General features: G+C 34.7%; 1 protein-coding gene across 1 annotated transcript; it reads left to right on the top strand.

Moving 5' to 3' along the window:
* Nucleotides 1-1,920: 1,920 nt before the first annotated feature.
* On the top strand, nt 1,921-19,148 carry LOC113121074 (5'-AMP-activated protein kinase catalytic subunit alpha-2). The gene is made up of 9 exons (XM_026291308.1): nt 1,921-2,132; nt 6,591-6,732; nt 10,163-10,256; nt 11,661-11,805; nt 12,230-12,317; nt 13,413-13,637; nt 15,166-15,667; nt 15,763-15,889; nt 16,959-19,148. The coding sequence occupies exons 1-9, from the start codon at nt 1,997-1,999 to the stop codon at nt 17,198-17,200; spliced, it is 1,701 nt and encodes a 566-aa protein (XP_026147093.1). The 5' UTR covers nt 1,921-1,996; the 3' UTR covers nt 17,201-19,148.
* Nucleotides 19,149-20,526: the final 1,378 nt, after the last annotated feature.

Raw genomic sequence — 20,526 nt, 5'->3', positions numbered from 1 at the left:
CATTACTTCAGCGTTGTCCTAAAGTGATGTATTTTTTTTTAGGTTATTACCATTTGTCTGTTATTATTTAGTTAGTTAGGGACTGGAAACACATTAAATCTAAAGGATATGAAATCTAAAGGACAGGGAAAAGGCTGCAAAAGAAGCAGTCATTAAATATGGAAGCATGGTAGAAGTGAATCTTTTTTTGCAGGACAATGATCCCATAAAGATTAAATTAACATTTGACTAGCAACAGAATAATGAGACGAAAATGGCCTATATCCCATCTAATATAGCAACATATGTATTTTCTAATACAACAAGTATAATCCAATGAACTATATATTTTTTTTTTTTGGATACGGATACCGATATGTAAGAGATAACTGGAACGAGGCATAACCTCAGCACCGATGAAGCACTTCCATCTAGTGGGGAAGAGCATGTAATACACTTGAACTAGACTAATAATTTCCAACCAAATTAGTCTCCTTAACCCTCTCAAGGCAGGCGTTGCAGATTTGCAACAGTAAAGTAACTAAAAACCTTATTACTCCAGATACATATTTTATGAATCTGGAGTACTAAAAACATTACTATAGGTTACTAAATTTACTAAGTTACTAAAACTTAATTTGAGCCTGGGAGGGTTAATCGCACAGCTGATTCAGGTCAGCAGCTCATTAGTAGAGACCTGAAATAACTGTGTCAGACCAAGGAGACATGCAAAATGTGCAGTATTGTTTATTATATAGATGCAAAAGCCTGTTAAGTGCCTTCTGAAATTCTCTTCTAAAATGCGTTTTTTTTTTATCTCCTCCTATGTTTATTTTCAGTTAATGCACTTTAATGGCAAAGAAAAGAACCCCTTCATTGCCATTAAAGCGAAATTACTGAATCTACACATAGGAGCCAAATGCTCATTTTAGAAGAAAATTGCAAACACACTGCATCTGAATTTGCCATTTACTTTTGTACTCGTTTTCTCCTGTTTAAGATAATTAGGATGTGCTTTATATTTCAATTTGTGATGACTTTTATTTTTATATTAATTTTGGTCTGTGAATTGGTTTCCTGTTTTAAGGAAATCCTTTTAGATTAATCTGTTCAATTTATTTTGATTCAACACGTTTGCTTACTAATAGCTATTTACTAACTAAACACGAATAAAATGAATACTGGTATTACCTATATGAACTCAAGATGAAGACTGACCTTGATTTTGTCTGATTTTATGAAGGTTTTCATAAATGTATTACAACGAAATGTAACATTCCCTTCTGTCATTACGGTATATGTTTTTTTTTAAGACATATATCATATTTTAATTTTTAAAGGCATATATTATATTATTTTACTCTATGAAGTAATGTGTTCTTGTGGTTATAAATGGTCATACATTTCCAGTAAATGAAATTTCATTATTTTTATAAAATAAAAATAAAATGAAATGGTATGTTGTTTCCTGTTTTATAAAATGTTTAGTTAGGGTTATCACATTTAAAAAGAAGAAGAAGAAAAATGTTTTAGTTACTTGGCATTAACTCAAATTAAACAAAGGAATGAATAAAATATATATTAAATAATAATAATAATAATAATAATATATATATATATATATATATATATATATATATATATATATATATATATATATATAATAAAATAAATAAAGATAATACAAGCTAAGTAGCTTATATAAAAAATTATATATATATATATATATATATAAAAAAAATCAGAACATCAATAAAACAGTAAACTAAACAAACTGCAATATTGTGGATATGTTGCTATATTTAATTGCAGGTAAGTTAAAGTTGTGGTTGAAGGCTAGTATGTGAGGTCTCGCGCTAAATAGCAGTGAGGGGAATAGGCTACTTGTTTACCTAAACCGCCCCTTTGCCACCAGTTAACGCCTTATCAGAGAGCCGTCTGTTTGTGTACAGTTTACAGAGTCCCCTGGAGCTGAATTCAGATCAGCACTAAGAGGGGTTTAAGCTCTCTCTGCCTCATGTGTTCAATCCCGCCTCCTGTAAGGATCTCACATAGTAAAATGGCTGAAAAGCAGAAACACGAAGGCAGGGTAAAGATAGGACACTACATCCTCGGAGACACGTTGGGAGTCGGGACATTTGGAAAAGTGAAGAGTTAAGTCTATTCTTTTAATATACGTGTTTGAATGTTGCGTGGAATGGAAGCACGATCGTACGTTGTCGGGGTTGTTAGTGCTGAACTTGCCGGTGGACATTGTGCGCAATTTACGTAGCATAGATTGCGTACGAAGCTCATCTGATAACGTCCTCCAGCCGCACAGAGTGCGTATGCTGTTAGTGAATACGACGCAGAGCTGGAAATTCTTTCAGCACCACGGTAGACGCTACACTTGCAGTCTTGTTTGTATAAATATTTAGTATAACAACATTAGGGAAACTATCTCGTATTTTGGTATTATTTAGGGCTCATGTACTAACGCAATCTCAATATTTGGTATTTTACCAATTTTTATGCACTGTCATCCTCCATGAAGTGCGATCAGTCATTGAGCTGCGCTCTAGCTTTAACATGTTATTTGCATACAATTCCAGCACCCAATCTTTAAAACGATGTTCAAACGTATATTGTTCTGATAATTGTAAAAGCAGTACAGTGATACGTGTTGTAGTTATTATATTTTACCTGCAGTGCCGCTTTGACCTTGCAGTCATTTTCTGTTCTAAGCGCGTGTGGGAATGACCTTTCGCGGGTAAAACCCGGTGTTTGACCTTTTCTGGGCATTATTAATGTAATACTTTATTTTATAAAACGTTACGTGTCGCTTTAAAATACATACTGGCATTAATAACGTATTATAGTCTTTACACATACAACTACTGATACCTTGTGTGCATCGGTGCTGTGTTTTCAACCCTACTAAGATTATAAATTTCATTTAATTTAATATATAATTTTGCAATTACGATATTACGATAATGCTATATAGCATTATCGTAATATATAATTTTGCAATTACGATATTACGATAATGCTATATAGCATTATCGTAATATCGTAATTGCAAAATTGTCTCGATATTATCGTGGTCACACATATGAAACGATAGGTCTAAATTAATAGCAAAATAATATGCCTATGAAATATTAATTTTCATTTATTTTTGAGTGAAATTGTTTTACAATATATAGCTATTATTGCCATTGTTGCTATTATTATTAGTCTACTATATTTTTACTTTTTGTTGTCCTAAAACACCAGTGTGAATGTAATTTAGACTGAGACAGTATACCAAAAATAAAAAGAGGGTTGAGTCCCATTTAAAGTTCAGGTACAAGTCAATTCACAGAATTTTTCTGACTTAAGTTTTCTTAGTTAGGATCATAGGTTGGAGCCCTTTAAACTCTCAAAATGCATTAGAATAATTAAACTTTAAAATGTAAATTGTGTTGACACTATTTTTTTTATTATTTGTAATTTTTTTGGTGCAGTTTGTCTTCAGTTGTCTTTTTTTAAATAGTACAATAAATATTGTATCGTGGACTTCATATTGTGATATTATTGTATCGTGTGATGTTGATATCATTACAACCGTAATATAATTATTATTTTTTTTTTTTTTTGCAAAAATATTGTAAAAGTTCTTCATTTGCAGTGAATCTTGGAAATTGGTGGGCACAAATTTGTTTTTATCTTTTTTTGTCTTGATTTGTCTTTTTTAAAAATATTGCAATAAATATTGTATCATCGATTTTTTTTATTGTGATATTATTATATCATGAGATGTTGATATCGTTACACCCCTGATATAATTGTTTTATTTGTGTTTTTTTTTTTTTGGCAAAAATATTGTAAAAATTTGTCATGTGAGTTAATGGGCACTATTTATTATTATTTATTCATTTTTTGGTGCCATTTGCTTATTACACTTCTCTGATTGGTGGAAAATTCTCTGCAGAATCATCATGGGTAATGCAGATTTTCACCAGACATGGACCCTTTTTACATTTTTCCTTTATTCTCAGAAGCAGAAGTCATCTTGAGTAATTTTCTATAGTGATAAATGGAAACTATAAATTTTTTTTTATTTTATTTTGCCATTTGCTGCAGTTGCAACAGAATAAAAAAGAAAAACTGCCACTCCCTCATGATAAATACTATAAGGCACGCTATTAACTCGTTTTCTGTCCTATAATGCCAAAGTAATAAAACAGAGAAAAATAAAATAGTGTTATAAATGTACATTAATATAAAAAAGTTACTAACAGGACACGTGTCATCAAAGTCTGCGAAAAGGGTGCATTCAGCTGTTAAACATTTAAAAAATATGTTAGATAGATATGCAGCCTAAAGAACTCTCAGTTGGCACTTCCTGTGTTTTATTAGAAATCCTGTTACATTTGTTTATATGGCATTTTACTATGGAAACATGTATTTTAAAACATGTTACATCATATTATATTCAACTATAAATGATCAAATTTGCATTCATTGTTTTTCAGTTAGCTTAAAACTAACCTATTAGCGTTATATCTTGCTTATGGGTGTCCAACCCTGCTCCTGAAGGGCCAGTGTCCTGCTCAGTTTAGCTCCAACAAACTTGTCTGGAAGTTTCTGCTTATCCTTAAGTCTTTGATTAGCTGGTTCAAGTGTGTTTAATTAGGATCGGAGCTAAACATCGCAGGATAGCTGCCATCCATGAGCAGGATTGGACTTGATTAAGCTAGGTTAGCACACCGCTAACTGATTAACCTTCCTAGGATAGTAAATGCTTAAGTGCTTACACTACCACCACATGCAATATCTGTACTATATATTGAGGGAACCATCGAGGGCTCTTTTGATTAAGGAGAAAAATATATCATAAAAAATAAAATGCATTCTTGAACAGGTATAATAAACAGCAAGATAACATTTTTAAGACCAAGTTGAGAGGTCAGCTTTTTTCTTTCAAATACACAGATGTTTTTATATGGCTAGCTACCAATGGAGAAAGATGCTCCTTGCATTCAGGTAATTAAGATACAATGTCTAGTACTGCTGTCTAGGTAGACAGCACGCTTTTTGAATTTTGAGACAACTCCAAAATCTAACGTTTGCAAAAGCAGATTGAACAGTTTGCATTATTCATCAAGCACCAGTGAAGAAAGTGCCCTTGAAGAGAATAAAACCGTTTCTTCCATGTCCTTAAAGACTGAGGGCCCTGCAGCTCTGAATATAGCCACCTAAACTCCCTCCATACTGCATGCTTAGGGTGTCAGTGTACTTAAATATCCACAGGGGAAGCAGATTTGTTTGCAAGAGACCCTTCAACTGTTAGTAGACATATAGACTGTGGCTGCAAGTCTATCAACTGACTTCTCATTCATTATTTTATTCATGCAGTTAAGGCAGAGAATGTAGTATCTGAAATGACACCTAAAACATCCTAACATAAATTATAGTTGTTAATAATGTGTGGAATATTATTTAATATGATACAATCAACCGGACTACATAAGGTTATACCATTCACAGTCATGAATATGGAAAAATATCTTTTACAAACCTGTAGGCAATTTGTTTCTATAAATATGAATATATATATAATAATGATTATTTAAAAAAACTTTCTATTCATCAATGAAACCTGAAAAAAAATGCATATGCTTCCACAAAATTGTTAAGCAGCACAACTGTTTTAACATTGATAATTATAAATAAATTCTTAAGAACTTATATTATATGGATGCATATTTTATGCATATTCAAATTATTTTTGAAGGATGTGCCACTGATGACTGGACTTGGCTGCTGAATATTACATTTTAAATATAATAGATATTTTAAATTACTTTAGATATAAGAAACAGTTGTTTTAAATTATAGCATTTTGTCACGTTACTGTTTTAACTGTATTTAATATCAAATAAATTCAGTCTTTGTAAGCATACAATAATTAGTTTAAAGACATTTAAAAAATCTTACCAATCTCAAACTTTTAAGTTATATAAAATTTATCTACAAATATTTATTAAATATTAAATATATTAGATGTTATTAAATATATTTAACCAGCAATTTTTTTAACAAATAAATGCAGCTTTGTGAGCATATAGAGAGAAGTAGTAAGGTGTTGGTAAGAGTGTAGTTATTATAATTAAAGTAAAATAAAAGTTTATGGGAGGTCTTCACAATTATGTATGTGTGTGTGTGTGTGTGTGTGTTTTGGATCCCCACCTTTTGCATTTTGTAGAAATGTATTGGTTGTTACAATAATGTGCAGGACTGCTAATATATCAAATCAAACAAATGTGGGGATTTGTTTTCATAATGTTCACTGAGCAGTATCTAATACAATAAAAACAATTGTCTTAAGGCCTGTATAGGAACGTCCAAACTCCGAGTAGATCAGGTTTTGTTTGTTTGAATGGAGGGCTCAGACCTGAAATGAAAGTCTCCTCTCTTTCTTTGTTTTCTTAGAAGGTTTGTGTTGGAGGTCGCTGGCCCACAGCGCTGATGCTTGCTTTCTTTGGAACAAAACTTATCTTTCATCGGCTGTGTTTACAACACTGAACTGCTGGTGATGGTATTTCAGCTGGGTCTTCACTGATGTGTGTATGTTTGGCCAACAGTTGGAGAGCACCAGCTAACAGGACATAAAGTTGCCGTGAAGATCCTCAACAGGCAGAGGATCCGCAGTCTCGATGTCGTGGGGAAAATCAAAAGAGAGATTCAGAACCTTAAGCTCTTCAGACATCCACACATCATCAAGCTGTGAGTCAATCACACATAAACGCAATCAATAGAAACATAATCAACTAATGAGAAATAATTATTTACACCAAGGTAACTGACGATTTTGAGAAGCTTTACATTACAGTGCAGTTACAACTTTAGGAGTATTACAAGAATCATAACAACCATTTATTGAAGAGTTGCAAAATTGGCTTGTTCTGGAATCAGCATATTAGAATGGTTTCCAAAGGATCATAAGACACTGAAGACTGAAGTAATTATTCTGATTATTCAGCTTTTCCATCACAGGAATAAAGTATTTTTTTTAAATATATTAAAATTAGTGCTGTCAAACGATTAATCACGATTAATCGCAAAAAATAAAAATAAAAAAATGTTTAGGCTAATATATGTGTGTGTACTATGTGTATTTATTATGTGTATATAAATACACACACATGCAGCATACAGTATATGTTGAAAATATTTACATGTATATTTATATTCATATAATTAATATTATATATATATATATATATATATATATATATATATATATATATATATATATATATATATATATATATATATATATATATATATATATAAACCTAAAATTATAAATATATATGTGCATGTGTGTGTATTTATTAGGGGTTGAACATCTGATTTTTTCAAGTCGACTTTCATATTAAGAAAATTTAGTCGATGTCGACTAGTCGCTGATGACATCATTACTGAACAAGTCTGGAGCTGGATAAACACCTTGTGCACAGCTATGGCATATTACACAGTGCTGCACACATGGTATGCTATTGCTCCTATAACAGCTAATTTATATCAGTTCTTTGTCTTTGGGTCATTATATTTCACACAGATTTCTGCTCGTTCTAAATCAGATACAGATAAAGTAGCACGGTAAAGATTACATTCATATGAATGCATTAGTGAAAGCTATTGTGTGTGTGAATCTTGTGAAGCTGTGGGATTTATATTTCATCTGTAGCCTACTGTACGTGTTTGCGTTACAGTGAAGCAGCGCATTAGATTAGAACTGCGATTAAAATGGTTTAAAACGTGCATTCTCCCACTCAATTTTAAGCATCCAGTAATATAATCACACATGACTTGTAGAGCGCTTTTGGAGTATGTATTTATTTGTCATTTTAACTGTTAGGAAACTGTGAATGTGGAAGTCCTTCAAAGATTTCTTATCCTGTTGCGCCCTCTATAGGACCAGCGACTTGTCGACATGGCATAGTAGTCATAGCAGAGCATTGAAGTCGACTAGTGCAAACCCTATTTAGCCTATATATATACATAATAAATATACACAGTACACACACATATATTATGTAAACAAAAAAATTATTTTGGATGTGATTAATTGTGATTAATCATTCTATCTTACTCGCACTAATAAAAATAGAAAAAAGTTATTTTAAATTGTACAATATTACTGTATTTTATCAAGTAAATGCAGTCTTGGTAAGCATAATATTTTCAAAAAAGGTTTATATATATAAAATTATGAATTCCAAACTGTATATGTATGTATATGCAAATCGCACTGAACATGAAACTATGGGTTGTGAAAATGTCACTCTCTGAGAGAGGGTGGAAAATGGCTATATAAAAAGTAAAATATATGTTCTACATCCAGTAGTGTTACTAATATAAGTGCATGTCTGCACAAACTCAAGTAAAAATGTATAACCTCTTTTAAGTATTGAAGGGCACATTATAAATTATACCATTTTTGTCCACAATATTGCATAACATAAGAAATGTAGTAGTTAATTGCCTCTTATTTGTTAGATTAGGATTGAATTGATTCGACATTTAAGAAAGCATCTGTAATTGGTTTGTAAAAGGTGTGTTTTATGCATGTTTGAGCAGAGTTATCATTTCCGCCAAGCAGTTTGTTCAGACTACTCCGAAATTTTTCAAAAAGCTCTTTTCTCCCATCACTACTTTAAAGACGGTTTTTGTAAATAAATCAAGAATCCAAGAGCAGAAGCACAAGGACTAAAACTTAGCGACAAGAGTCCAGCAAGATACTGACAAAGAGGATAATTGGATAATAAGGCACAGGTGAATGCAGAGGAAACAGGAACAAGACAGAACTACAAACTAAAAGACACAAAAGTGTAAAGACAATCAAATACATTTTAAATTTTACAATGTACAATTAAATGTATAGAATGACTCGGCTACATTTTCTGTGTTACATTTCTTGTTCAGCACATTGGCTCATTTCAGGGCTGTTCTGATCAGAAGTTAAGGAGATAGCGACAGAATAATCCTTTTTATCTACTCTGTCTCAGTCTCTCACTCTACTTCTTCTCCACTCTCACTTATTCCCCCAGTTTCTAATCATAATGCAATCAGTGTGTTATAGACTAGTGTATTATTATAGACACATTCCACGTCGAGCCCCTGTTGTGCTTCTGTGCTGTGCGTCTCTGTGTATTTGCTCTGTTTTATTGCAACACGTTCTGTCTTCTCCTTTTATCATTCTAATTCGATGATTGGATTCTGTAAAATGACATTATGTTTATTTTAAAATCACATCAGGTATCCCAGACTCTTTGAGTATTCTCCATATTAAACCCCTCTGAGGAATACAGGCCTTGTCCTTCTCTACTGCTGTTTGAAAGGCTGTCTCCGATTATAAGGGCTCTTCTGTTGAATATAAACAGGAACAACAACAAAGCAGACTCCCTGCAGAAATTATGATCAACATTTCTGACCTTTATCACCATTTCTGTTTCTAAGAAATGCAGCGTAATACTCCTGCTGATAGTCATGCTTATGGTCTTGTGCTGTTATCCAGTATATTTGAGTTATAAAAAGATGTTTTCATAGAGTAAGCCTGGTCTTATTATTATTATTATTATTATTATTATTATTATTATTATTATTATTACAAACGCTGTTAAATATATACACATCATTTTACAGATTTTCAAAATTATAATTTATATTATAAGCAACATATTGCAACTTATTTGTTTCGTGTCAGCGTTAAATTAAATGAATGATTAATTACTGAAATAATTGTAACTTAAAAATGTATTATATTTATTTATATTATGTATATATAATTTATTTTTGTATTATTAGCAACAAAGTTGTAATTTGCCAGCAAATTAAATTTAATTTAATTTAATTTAATTTAATTTAATTTAATTTAATTTAATTTAATTTAATTTAATTTAATTTAATTTAATTAACAAATAATATATAATAATATATTATTATTTTTTAAATAATAGCTGGAAATTATATTGACTATAATGTTCAACTCCATGACTGCTTTAAAATGTAACATAAAAAAAAAAGAAGTGCATATGATCAAGACAGTGTCCTTTGGCTTATTGTTGAGCTCTTACTGCTGTAAGTTGAAAGCACCAGCATTAAAGCCTCTTGTTGAGTTTCTGTGGATCTTTTCTCTGGTGTGTTGCAGGTATCAGGTGATCAGCACTCCCACAGACTTCTTCATGGTGATGGAGTATGTGTCTGGAGGGGAACTCTTTGACTATATTTGTAAGCATGGAAGGGTAAGAATCATTTGTCAAGCTTTTACAGATAAAGTCAGCTACAGGCTCTTAGATTCATGGGAAAGGACAGTCACTTTCTCACATTGTGTACAACGTTACATGCCATAATTCCTTTAGAAAATGACTAACAGTTCACAGTTCTCAAACTTGCATTCTAACATCATATTCAATTATGCAAACATGACATTCGCATTACAAAATATGGCTTATTATTTTTGCGTTGGTCACCTAATAGCCCAAAGCTGCTTTATGAGCCTCGGGACTTTTTATTTGCTTTTGTGGCTCTGGTCTGGATTTGAGCATGGATTAACCTTTAAGTCTTCCAAACCTGTTGGGGTTATGGCGATCCAGCTTTTCCAAACAGCAGCTGATCCAGTGAAGTGTTTGTGGGAAGGGTCAGGGAGTTCATCCATAGGGCTCAGTCTTTGTGTTATCTAGGTTGACGGTTCACGTAGCAGGACTTGTTTAGTTTACACACACAAACACAAAGCTGACTATGGTGAAATTTGATCGGAGGCTTTTTATTTTTAGAGTATTAATTCATCAACACATAACAAACCTTTTGAAATATGTTTTGATGACACGATATTCTTGGATATAGGAAAAATTCAGGTAAATTGGGTCAGTTTTTTTACTGCCTTATAAAAATTAAACCAGTTTACATGAATGTGACTGAAGAATATGAGTTATTTATATTTTAGCATCATCACATGAAAATTAAAGGGTTAGTTCACCCAAATATTAAAATTCTGTCATTAATAACTCACCCTCATGACGTTCCAAACCCGTAAGACCTCCGTTTATCTTCGGAACACAAAACTACGACATTCTCTTCTCTTCTCTTCTCTTCTCTTCTCTTCTCTTCTCTTCTCTTCTCTTCTCTTCTCTTCTCTTCTCTTCTCTTCTCTTCTCTTCTCTTCTCTTCTCTACTCTTCTCTTCTCTTCTCTACCTGTATTGAGATATTTATAGAGTATTTATACATATACACACACATTTATTTTTTTATTTATGAAAATATGTGACATTTTAGGCTGTGCATTTAACAAATGTAACAAATGTGATTATAAATATCCCACTTTAAGTACATCAAGAATGTAATTTTGAATTTTAAATCTATTTAATTTATTTGCTGCTGCAGTATATCATATTCAACAGATTTTCAACATAATAGTTATAGACATAATTTATGAACTATTAAGCAAGCACAAGTTCCTTAAGTTCAATAGATTGACATTTTGAAATATAATTAACAATATAAAAGTTATTCTTGCTATTACTTTAAGAAAGGTATCAGGGAAGTACTGCTCTAGACCCTTGCCGTGTTTCAAATACAGTACATACAGCTTGTGTTTTTAGGATAGTGTTTTCTATTGTAATCTCTCTGTTGTGTCTCTCACGTGCAGGTGGAGGACACAGAGGTCCGACGTCTTTTCCAGCAGATCATCTCAGCGGTAGATTACTGCCACAGACACATGGTGGTGCACAGAGACCTCAAGCCTGAAAATGTTCTGCTGGATGGCAACATGAATGCCAAGATCGCTGACTTTGGTACACACACACACACACACACACACACAGAAAGCCGATGTTGTGCAGACTGTGAGGGATAGTTGCCAAGCAACCGACTGCAGTTTTTCTGCACGTCCACTCATGTGGTTTGTATGAGGCATGGTGTTTGATTATCCACAGAAGAGCACAGACAGAAAAGAGGATGACGAATGTGTTCGGCTATATACAGTAAGGTCCAAATATTTGAGCCCACTAGTGAAAATGCTTCAATTTTGAAATCTCCATCTAATTGAATGCATTTTTATTCAATTACTTTTTATTTAACGATTCCCAGATTGTCAAACATTGTTAGTGTTTCACTGTATTTATACCCGCCTTGAAATACATCTTATTTACGTGTATGAGTAGTTTTGGCCGATCGAACGGTCTGTGTTAAGTATGTTTGTGTGGCATTGCTCGTCAGGTCTGTCGAACATGATGTCAGATGGAGAGTTCCTGAGAACGAGCTGCGGATCACCGAACTACGCTGCACCAGAGGTCATCTCAGGAAGGTCAGATTGCATTTCTGTACACACAAAAAGTGCTGAGATGTGCTATACTTAAAGGAACAGCCCACCCATAAATGAAAATTTGCTGCTGATTTACTCACCCTCAAGCCATCTAAAATATAGAGTTTATTTCGTCATTGATACAGATTTGGGCTATTTTTTTTTATTACTTGGATGACTTGCTCACAAAATGGATCATCTGCAGTGAACGATTGCAGTCAGAATAAGGTGATAAAAAATAATTCGCAACTCACAAGTAATTCACGCGGCTCCAGTCCTTCAATGTATGTGTTATGAAGTAAAAAGCTGTGTGTTTGTAATAATCCATCAACTATTTAACTTTAAACCGTTGCTTCCGGCCGGACTATATATCCTCTATCCATAATACTGGTTTCTCGTCTGAGTCAGGAGAGAAATATGCACAGATCAAGCACTGTTTACAAGCAAAAACACTTCTAAACACATACGTTTGTGGATTTTGATGTGAGAGAACAACGGGGGATGGACTTCTCACCGGTAAAGTGTTATTATGGATTAGTATTTTGACCAGAAGCGAAAGGGGGCAAGTTTAAACACCATGATAATGGATTTGTTTCTCACAAAAGCTTTTCACTTCACAAGATGTTAATGGATGGACTGGAGTGGTGTGGAATATTGTGATGTTTTTATCAGCTGTTTGGACTGTTTCGGCACCCATTCACTGTGGAGGATCTACTGTTGAGAAAGTGATGTAATGCTAAATTTCTCCAAATCTGTCGAGATGAAGAAAAAAACTCTACTTATTAGATGGCCTGCTGTTAGGTCAGTTTTAATAAATGTACATTCTTCATACTATTCTTTTAATTCTGATATTCAGAGGTCTGGCTTGTAGGACCAGCAGTCAAGCAACCATAGCTAGCTGTGTGCTTTGTAGTATGAACTGCATGGATACACTGCACATAAATATTATATCAGGCCTTCATACAGTTTTTATGTAATACTGATTGTCGTCTTGTTCTTTCCATTGCTGGAAACATCAGCTTGTTTCCGACGGATAGACATGTAGAGACAATGTAGAAGCACACATACTCATTCAGTGACGTGCATGTGGTGTTTCAGGCTGTATGCTGGTCCAGAGGTGGACATCTGGAGCTGTGGTGTCATTCTCTATGCACTGCTCTGTGGGACTCTGCCGTTTGATGACGAGCACGTGCCCACACTCTTCAAAAAGATCCGTGGAGGGGTCTTCTACATCCCAGAATACCTCAACCGCTCCGTGGCCAGTCTACTTATGCTCATGTTGCAAGTGGACCCACTAAAGAGAGCTACTATCAAAGACATCAGGTTATTAGTTATTATTTTTTAAGGGGTCATAAGCTGCCTTTATTTATTATTTATATTTTTCTTGGAGGTCTCCTTATAATGGTATAAAGATTTTTACATAAAAAAAAAAAAAAACAGTGAAAGTGACACTCAAGTATGGTGACCCATACACAGAATTCGTGCTCTGCATTTAACCCATCCAAGGTGCACACACACAGAGCAGTGAACACACACACACACACACACACACACACTGTGAACACACACCAGGAGCAGTGGGCAGCCATTTATGCTGACATGTATCAGTCTGAAAAGGGTTATAAAGTCATTTCTAAGGCTTTGGGACTCCAGGGAACCATGGTCAGAGCCATTATCCACAAATGGAGAAAACTAGGAACAGTGGTGAACCTTCCCAGGAGTGACCGGCCTACCGAAATTACTCCAAGAGCACAACGACGAATCATCCAGGAGGTCATAAAAGAACCCAGAACAACATCTAGAGAACTACAGCCCTCACTTTCCTCAACTGAGGTCAGTGTTCATGATTCAACAATAAGAAAGAGACTGGGCAAAAACAGCATCCATGGAAGAGATCCAAGACAAAAGCCACTGCTGACCAAAAAGAACACAAAGGCTCGTCTCACATTTGCCAAAAAATATCTTGATCTTTGAGTTTTGGGCAAATATTCTGTGGACTGATGCGACACAAATTTTTGGAAGGTGTGTGTCCCGTTACATGTGGCGTAAAAACAACACAGCATTTCATAAAAAGAAGATCATAGCAGCAGTCAAACATGGTGGTGGTAGTGTGACGGTCTGGGGCTGATCTACAGCTTCAGGACCTGGATGTCTTGCCATAATTGATGGAAGCATGAATTCTGCAGTCGATCAGAAAATCCTGGAGGAGAATGTCCAGACGTCAGTTTGTGAACTCAAGCTCAAGCGCACTTGGGTTACGCAGCAGGACAATGATCCCAAACACACCAGCAAGTCCAGCTCATGGCTCAAGAAAAACTAAATGAAGGTTTTGGTCCAGACTTAAATCTGATTGAGATGCTGCGGCATGACCTCAAACAGTCCTTTCATGCTCGAAATCCCTCCAATGTGACTGAATTAAACCAATTCTGAGAAGAAGAGTGGGACAAAATTAATTCACAGCGAAGTGAATGACTCATTACCAGTTATCTCAAACGCTTGATTTCGACAGCTTTTCCCCTTAATTAATGAATTAATTATTTCAAAACTGCATTTTGGATTTACACAGGTTATCTTTGTGTAATATTATTATATTTTAAGTGCAACAAATAAAAATAAAAAACAGGAAGGAGACAAAAATAAAATAAAAATATGTATTTTAAGTTTAATTGCAGTCTTGACTTGAACTAACCCTTAAAAATTATATAAAAATTATAACCAAGATAAAACATAAATAATACTTAATAATTCTTAAAATCCAAACATTAATGTTGTGCGAAAAATAGTGTAATAAATACAGTACTATTTTATAGTATTTCACAGTTCTTTTGTTTTCTTCCCTCCTGTAAAACAGAGAGCATGAGTGGTTTAAGCAGGACCTTCCTTGCTACCTCTTCCCTGAGGACCCCTCGTACGACGCCACAGTGGTGGACGAGGAGGCCGTGCGCGAGGTGTGTGAAAAGTTTGAGTGCACTGAAGCTGAAGTACTGAGCAGCCTCTACAGCGGAGACCCTCAGGACCAGCTGGCCGTGGCGTACCACCTCATCATCGACAACCGCCGCATCATGAACCAGGCCAGCGAGTTCTACCTGGCCTCCAGTCCCCCAACCAGCTCCTTCATGGAGGAGGGCATGCCTCTGCCGCCAGGGGTCAAAGCTCACCCCGAACGGATGCCCCCGCTCCTGGCCGACAGCCCAAAGGCACGGTGTCCTCTGGACGCCCTCAACACCACCCGACCCAAACCGCTGGCGGTAAAGAAAGCAAAATGGCACTTGGGCATACGGAGCCAGAGCAAACCCTACGACATCATGGCTGAGGTTTATCGTGCCATGAAACAGCTGGAGTATGAATGGAAAGTGAGTGGCTCAGAAACACACAGGCACACACATGTTTTCTTGTTGGACTAGTGAGAATATAGATGTGTTATTGTTTCGGTTGTGGTGGGATTTAGGTGGTGAACCCCTATCACCTGAGAGTGCGACAGAAGAATCCTGTCACTGGGAATTTTGTGAAGATGAGTCTGCAGCTCTACCAGGTGGACAATCGGAGCTACCTGCTTGATTTCAAGAGCATTGATGGTGAGCATCAGTCAAACTTTTTAATGCCAAGAACCCGCCAAAATGATGACCAACTTGCTGAAATGAAATGGAAGCTACTTTTTATTTATTTATGTTATGCTCCAAAATAATAGACTTTTAGTAAAACAGTAATATTGTGAAATATGAATACAATTAAAATAAAATGTTTAAATACATTCCCGGTAATGACATAGCAGTCAATACTCCTGCCTTCAGTGTTACATGGTCCTTCAGAAATCATTCTAATATGATGATTTTCTGCTCAAGAAACTTTTTCTTATTATTTTCAATACTGAAAATAGTAGTGCTGAGTAATATTTTTGTGGAAACTGAGATAAAGAGTTGATTATGTAATTTTAATGATTAGAAAGAAAAGAATAGCATTAATACTTTTTAATTGCAACATAAATGTCTTTACTAATACTTATTGGCGATTGAATGTGTCCTTGCTGGATAAAAGTACTGATTTATTTCAATGAACATAATCTTTAACATAGACTTTAAAATTCTCTGTTGTTTTTATGCGAACAAATGCTTCCATTTTTTGATAATTTCACACTTAAAGAAAACCTACAAAAAAACATTTGGATTACCGTATTTTTCGGACTATAAGTCGCACCTGAGTATAAGTCGCATCAGTCCAAAAATACGTTATGATGAGGAAAAAAACATAAGTCGCACTGGATTATAAGTCGCATTTATTTATACTTAAGAACCAAGAGAAAACATTACCGTCTACAGCCACGAGAGGGCGCTCTATGATTTCAAGTGTAGACTGCAGGAGCAATGAGCAGCATAGAGTGCCCTCTCGCGGCTGTAGACGGTAATGTTTTCTCTTGGTTAATTTCTCTCGGTTCATGTCAAATTAATTTAGATAAATAATATATATTATATATATCCATATTAAAAAAATTGTCTCTTTTGTCGCCTGTATAAAACTCTTAGTTGCTCCTCTATCCTAGATGCATTGAACTCATGTGGGCAATGTAGGGTTAATCAGCCTGTTTTTCCCCACAATATCACATATCACTCTCTAATAAAATTGAAAGATTATTTTGCTTACTTTCAGATGATGTGGTCGAGCACAAGTCAGGGTCGTCGACTCCCCAGCGCTCTGGATCTACGGCTGGCCTCCATCGACCGCGGCTCAGCATCGACTCTGCGAGCGTTTCTGTTGAGATACCCCAGCTGAGCAGCTCTCTGCCGGGCTCTCTGACCGGGAGCACACCTCTGCTGGCTCCGCGGCAGGGCAGCCACACCATGGACTTCTTCGAAATGTGTGCCAGTCTCATCACTACGCTGGCTCGCTGAGACCCTCGCACACCATCAGCTGATGGTCTTTACCTCTTTACAGTCAAAAGGTCAAGGGTTAAGGGTTGTGATTTTTGGAGTTGGGGTGCTTTTAGGTCAGTCCTGCAGTAGCGACACAAACATACGGTACCTAAAGAGTTTTTGGACTGACCTACAAGTGTATGAAAGTCATTGCATTAGTTAACCTATGATAATATCAAAGTTATCAGCAAACAAGTAATCAATTAAATGGTTAGTTCACCCAAAAATGAAAATTGGCTCTTCCAAGCTTTATAATGGCAGTGGGCGGGAGTTTCTGTTCAACAGTCCACAAGACGTCAAATAAAGCGTGTGCATCCGCAGTAAAACATGCCTCACATGGCTCCACGGGGTGAATAGCGAATCCATGCGTCTTTGTGAGAATTTACTAAATATCTTTATGGAATATGATCTTTACTTACTTGCTACAAATATATCCATGCAAATTAGGACATATTTAAAAATAATGTAAGACATTGCTTAGGCTTTCAGTGAAATAATGACAAATTATACATTTTATTATTCATTTGAATTTGAATGATTATTATTTGAATGATAAATTCCGATTATATTCCAATGATGTTTGACAGAATCAGAGACATTTTTTTATTTATTTTTTTGTTTTGTGATTTTAAACCCTCTTTGGATTAAATTTTTTTTTTTTATCTAATGCAATGACATTCATTTGTTCCAAAACCTTTTTAGGGCCGCTTTAACCAGAAGTTCTCCTCAACATCATTAGTTTAAATAATTGAAAAACTATAAACATACTGCTGATTTTATATACACATTTTTTGTTGTTGTTGGTTTTTACAATATGTATTATACAGTATATTTGTATTCTCATATCAATCACTTGAGCTGTATAGTTTAGTTGAATAGCTATTGATTGCAATGACATACCAAAAATAAGTTTATGCATTCAGCGCAAAGATCATAATTTAATTGTATTAGAGATTCTTGCTTATTTTACAAAGAATTCATATCTAACATTTTATTTAAGTGGTAATTTATGGAGTGAAGAACTTGAGTGTTGTGGGTTTGGTTTGCAGTCTCCAGAGAGCGTTTATCAAAGAGCAGTGTAACTGCTGTTGCTGTATGTCACAGTGGATCTCTGATGATACACGCCATCTGCAGTGGAAAAGCCTGACCTCGACCTATCTGTGTCTGTCTCAGAGGCCTTGCTTACATCATGTGCTGTGCTGCTGCCATAAAAAGACAAACATGCTGGATGAAGGCAGACCGAGCAGCCAAAAAGCTTCAATGTTGTGCCTTGATATGGCTAAAATGCAAACAGAAAAGAATAGAGACAGATGAAGCAGAGAATGTGCCAGTCGTTTTGTTGATACGCGTGAGCCTTTAATTAGACGGCCTTAAAATATTCCCAATGCTTGAGATTACAGACAGCCAGGAAGACCTTATTGAAGCATTCATCGTGAATGACACATACAGCTTTATTCAATTCATTTATGCTTTTAGAACCTAGATTTTAATACATTAATATATTAAAAAATATTTTATGAATCATCAGACAAAATTGTTTATGTATTAAAATACATATTTTAGCAATCAAAATGTAATATATCCAGTATGCATTATTAAAGGATTTAGCTCATAATTATTTTAAGTTTTTATCAATTTCATTCATATGGCTGATACACACACACACACACAAAAATCTGTTTGGGGTAGGTAGGCAATATTTTTTTATGTTTTGAATGTTTCTCCTGCTTATCAAGGCTGCATTTATTTGATCAAAAATACAGTAAATGTAATGTATTGTTAATATTATTACAATTTAAAATAACTGATGTGAATTTGCAAATTGTAATTTATTTCTTTGATGCAAATGTGAATTTGCGACAGCATTCAGCAGGAATATGATGATTTTTGGTTTAAGAAACATTTCTAAATTATTATCAATGTTGAATTTATTTTATTTTTTTCATCAAGGATGCATTAAATTGATCAAGAGTGATCATTTATCATCTTACTAAAGATTTCTATTTCCAATAAATACTGCTCTTTTGAACTTTATATCTATCAAAGAATTAAGAAAAATAAAATATTAGTTTCTCTAAAATAAACACAAAGATTTCTGAAGGATCATGTGACACTAAAGACTGGAGTTATGATGCTGAAAATATAGCTTAGCATCAAGAAATAAATGACATTTTAAATTATATTCTCACAGAAAACAGTTATTTTAATTTGTAATAATATTTCACAATTTTTACTGTATTTAGGATCAAATAAATGCAGCCATTCTAAGAGAACAGACATTGAAAAACATGAATCAATCTGTATCAACCCCAAACCTTTGACTGGTAGCATACTGAAGCAGACTTGCTCAAACACAATATAACACAGGGTGGTGTGTATCTGATGAGGACATATAAAGTGACCCCAGCCGAGAGCATTTAGATTAGTGACCCCCTTCCCTGGGATGCCTTAAATAGGTTCAGAACTGTATTGTTTCTAATTGAATATGCTTTAACATATGTTTATGCGTGCGGTTGTTTGTATGGAGTAGATACAATGTATTTATTAGTTACACATATTTATTCTTTATTTAAGCTCACCTCTGAAGTGTTACTTGTGAACAAACAACATAACGGAAAGTGTATTTGTTGTAGTTGTCTTTGTGCCAACGTGTATTAATGGACAGCTACAACCCAGCCAGGCAGGAAATAGCACTGGAAGATGACTGAATATGAGAGGAATGAACATTATATGCAGATTATACACTATGAGAAATCATTCAATCAAACACAGCAGCCAAAAAAAGCTAGAAACAAGCTAGATCTCACTCCTTTTCATATTCAGTCCTGCCGGTTCATAATTTATTATGGACAAACTTGATCACAGATTGTGTTTGTACGTATAGATGTGGTGGTCTCGCTGAATCAACCCCTCGGTCTTGTACTGTAAAGAACGGTTGAACGGCTCGCGTTGTGTGCATGAGCAGAGCGTTTCTGTGTTTTGTAGAAGTATGCTGGATTTTTATGATACACGGCTGCAGTTGTACCATTTTAAAACTGAATGTGAACCAGAAAGGTAGAAAGTTCTCGCAGAAATCTTGCTTCATATCGTTTAGAAGCAATGCAATAAATGTGATGCCTCTAAATAGTTTGTCAACGGTTAAGCGGAAACCTCACTGCTGGGGGACGGGTTTTTTTCTGATTTCCGGAGAAGATTAGACTGGATTATGGTGTTGTTTTCGTGGAAAAATATTGCACAGTCTGAAATTCCTCAGAGAAGTTAAAGCCTTTACGCATTCTTCATATTTTCCACACAAATCCCAAGTT

This window comes from Carassius auratus, chromosome 20 (assembly GCF_003368295.1).
Source record: "Carassius auratus strain Wakin chromosome 20, ASM336829v1, whole genome shotgun sequence".
Taxonomy (NCBI): Eukaryota; Metazoa; Chordata; class Actinopteri; order Cypriniformes; family Cyprinidae; genus Carassius; species Carassius auratus.
The sequence above is the reverse complement of the archived record's forward strand: the minus strand, read 5'-3'. Positions and strand labels throughout refer to the sequence as shown.